This window comes from Argentina silus, assembly GCF_951799395.1.
Source record: "Argentina silus genome assembly, chromosome: 21".
In the NCBI taxonomy this organism is placed as follows: Eukaryota; Metazoa; Chordata; class Actinopteri; order Argentiniformes; family Argentinidae; genus Argentina; species Argentina silus.
In genome coordinates this window covers 5395961-5398563 of record NC_139675.1, presented here as the reverse complement: position 1 = coordinate 5398563, position 2603 = coordinate 5395961, and the positions used below count along the sequence as shown (strand labels likewise).

The window sequence follows — 2603 nt, the reverse complement described above, 5'->3', positions numbered from 1 at the left end:
GTAAGACTTGAGTTGTAAACCAAACGATTTATCCCGAATAGAAAGAGTGTGTTGAACAGAACGCATGTCGTGGTTAAACGGACAGGATAGTTTGGAGTTTAAGTGCCTCTGAGTTGAGTGTTTAACGAACAGAATGTCTCATTTTAAGTTTTAATTCAAAGGATGCAGCAGTATTATTAAATTTTTTTGTTGACAGGGTACTGAAGTTCATTTGCAAGGTGTGTGTGTGTGCGTGTGTGTGTGTGTGCGCGTGTGTGTGCGCGCGAGTGTGTGTGTGTGTAGGGGCAGTGGGAGGGGGAGGGGGGAGGGGGGAAGATTAGGGTTTTGATGTTCTGGCGTTGAGGAGTTGAGGTCTAAGTTTGTCTGGTTTCCCAGGGTGGGGTATTAAGTGTTATAGGGTGGGGTGGTGAGGTACAGCTGCAGGGCCGGGGTGAAGATGAGGACAGTGCCCAGTATGGACACAGTGAGGAAGGCCCACAGGAAGATCCTGTCCAGAACCTGGGCTACAAACTTCCAGTCCTGGACCACCTAGGAGAACACAGGAGAGAAAGATGACAACATAAATGTGATTCATTGATGGTTGGATAGATGGGTAGATAGAACAATAAACATTTCAGCTCAATAAAACCTTTATGAGCCAAGAGTTCATGAAAATAAAAACAAAAGCCAAGGTCATGTTGGAGGGACAACAAAGCAAACACACACACACACACAGACACACACACACACAGACACACACACACACAGACACACACACACACACACACACACACACACACCTCTCTGATAAAATGTTCCTTCTTGATGTGACGGCTGATGTAGCGTACTGAGTTGGTGGCTTTCTCCAACATGGCTAACCAGGCATGGTTCTCATCCTCCTTCCCCCCTACGGGGCCTCTCTGCTGGGCTTGGCCCTGGCCCGACACCCCCCTCTTCCCCGTACCACGGGGCTTCATCTCTGGGCTGCGCAGCTCTATGTCCGGGTAATGGTACCTAGGAAATCATGAGACATCATGTAAGTATTTATCTAATCACTACATACAGTGTAATGTCTATTCATGGACCTACAATATATCAATATCCATGTAGTGATTATATTTTCATTGTCAAAATCAATTGATTCATTTCCAATTAATATACCAATCTGATTTGATTTTATCGGAACCAGTCACAAATGTATGAAATATCAACAAAGCACCATATAATTGATTATTCACCTGTCTGTGTGTCCCCTCATGCAAAGCAGTCTGGGAAGTCTCTGGAGGAACAGGCTCTTTACCCATGGGGCCATGGGGTGGTAGGTGGCGGAGGAGCGGTGGTGCACGTTGATGACAAAGACCGTGACGATGATGGAGAAGGTGACGAAGATCATGATGAAGAGGAGGTACTCTCCGATGAGTGGGATCACCTTGAAATCAAATTAAAGTCTATTAAGATAGCAGAATTCATACAAACACTGTAATACCAATTGCACTTTAAAATAACAAAAGAAACAAAATGGCACCCGATGAGAAGTTAAACAGAGGTTGAATAAATAAATCAAGTAAACAAGAAGTTCTAGCACAATAAATGCATACATGAAGAGAACAAAAACCAGGTCTCGCTTGAAAAAGAGATGTTACCCCAAGACAAACCCGTATTAAAAAAGGTTAAATACAAATAAATAAAAAAAAACTGGAATTATCTGGACGAGTGGGATCACCTTGGAGGAAGAAGGGATGATCTCCTCTATGACGAGGAGGAACACAGTGAGCGACACGAGGACGGAGGTAGAGAGAGACAGCTTCTCCCCTTCGTCTGACGGGAGATAGAAGACCAGCACGGTCAGGAACGACAACCCCAGACACGGGATGATCAGGAACAACGTGTAGAACAACGGCAGCCTCTTCAGGATGAAGGAGTACGTGACGAACGGGTACCAGTAGACGCCGTCTATCCGGCTGCCCCTGGCTCCCGTGGCGTTGAGGATCTGCCACTCGCCGTTGTCGAAGAAGTCCTTGCGGTCGACGTAGTGGTCGACGAGGACCAGGTCGACCATGTTTCCGTCGTAGGTCCAGGAGCCGAACTTCATGGAGCAGTTCTGGCGGTCGAAGGGGAAGAAGGTGACGTCCATGGTGCAGGAGGACTTGTAGCTGGCGGGGGGCCGCCACACGATGGTGCCGTCTGAGCGCACGATGGCCTTGGTCATGAGGGAGCCCTCGAAACGGCCGTCAGCACTACAGGGGGATGGGGGAGGGGCGGAGGGAGGAGGAGGGGCAGGGGAAGAGTAGAGGGAGGGGCAGGGGCAGAGGGGGAGGGGGAGGGGCAGAGGGAGGGGTAGGGGCAGAGGGAGGGGTAGAGGTAGGGGCAGAGGGAGAGGTAGGGGGAAAGGTAAAGGGAGGGGTAGAGGCAGAGGGAGGGGCAGAGGGAGGGGTAGAGGGAGGGGAGAGAGTTGTTCAGGAGAAAACAGGGAAAGTTTTCAGAATACAAACATTATAAACAACAGCAGTGCAATGCCAAGCAGTGTCTCAGGGGTCAGCGACCCGCGGCATGCATGCAGCTCTTTAACCCTTTCTACCCTACGGCTCCTAATTGAATCTCTTCTATATGGATACGTTTATGGC

At 49.0% G+C, this 2603-nt stretch overlaps 1 protein-coding gene across 1 annotated transcript in view; it reads right to left on the bottom strand.

Moving 5' to 3' along the window:
• Positions 1-384: 384 nt before the first annotated feature.
• Positions 385-2603, bottom strand: part of chrnb3a (cholinergic receptor nicotinic beta 3 subunit a) — a gene marked incomplete at both ends in the record, with an annotated part of 14292 nt that continues 12073 nt past the window's right edge. The window contains 4 exons of the mRNA XM_083693365.1: positions 385-528; positions 780-993; positions 1218-1408; positions 1703-2216. Coding sequence (XP_083549491.1) covers positions 385-528; positions 780-993; positions 1218-1408; positions 1703-2216 — 1063 coding nt within the window. The remainder of the gene's footprint in view (positions 529-779; positions 994-1217; positions 1409-1702; positions 2217-2603) is intronic.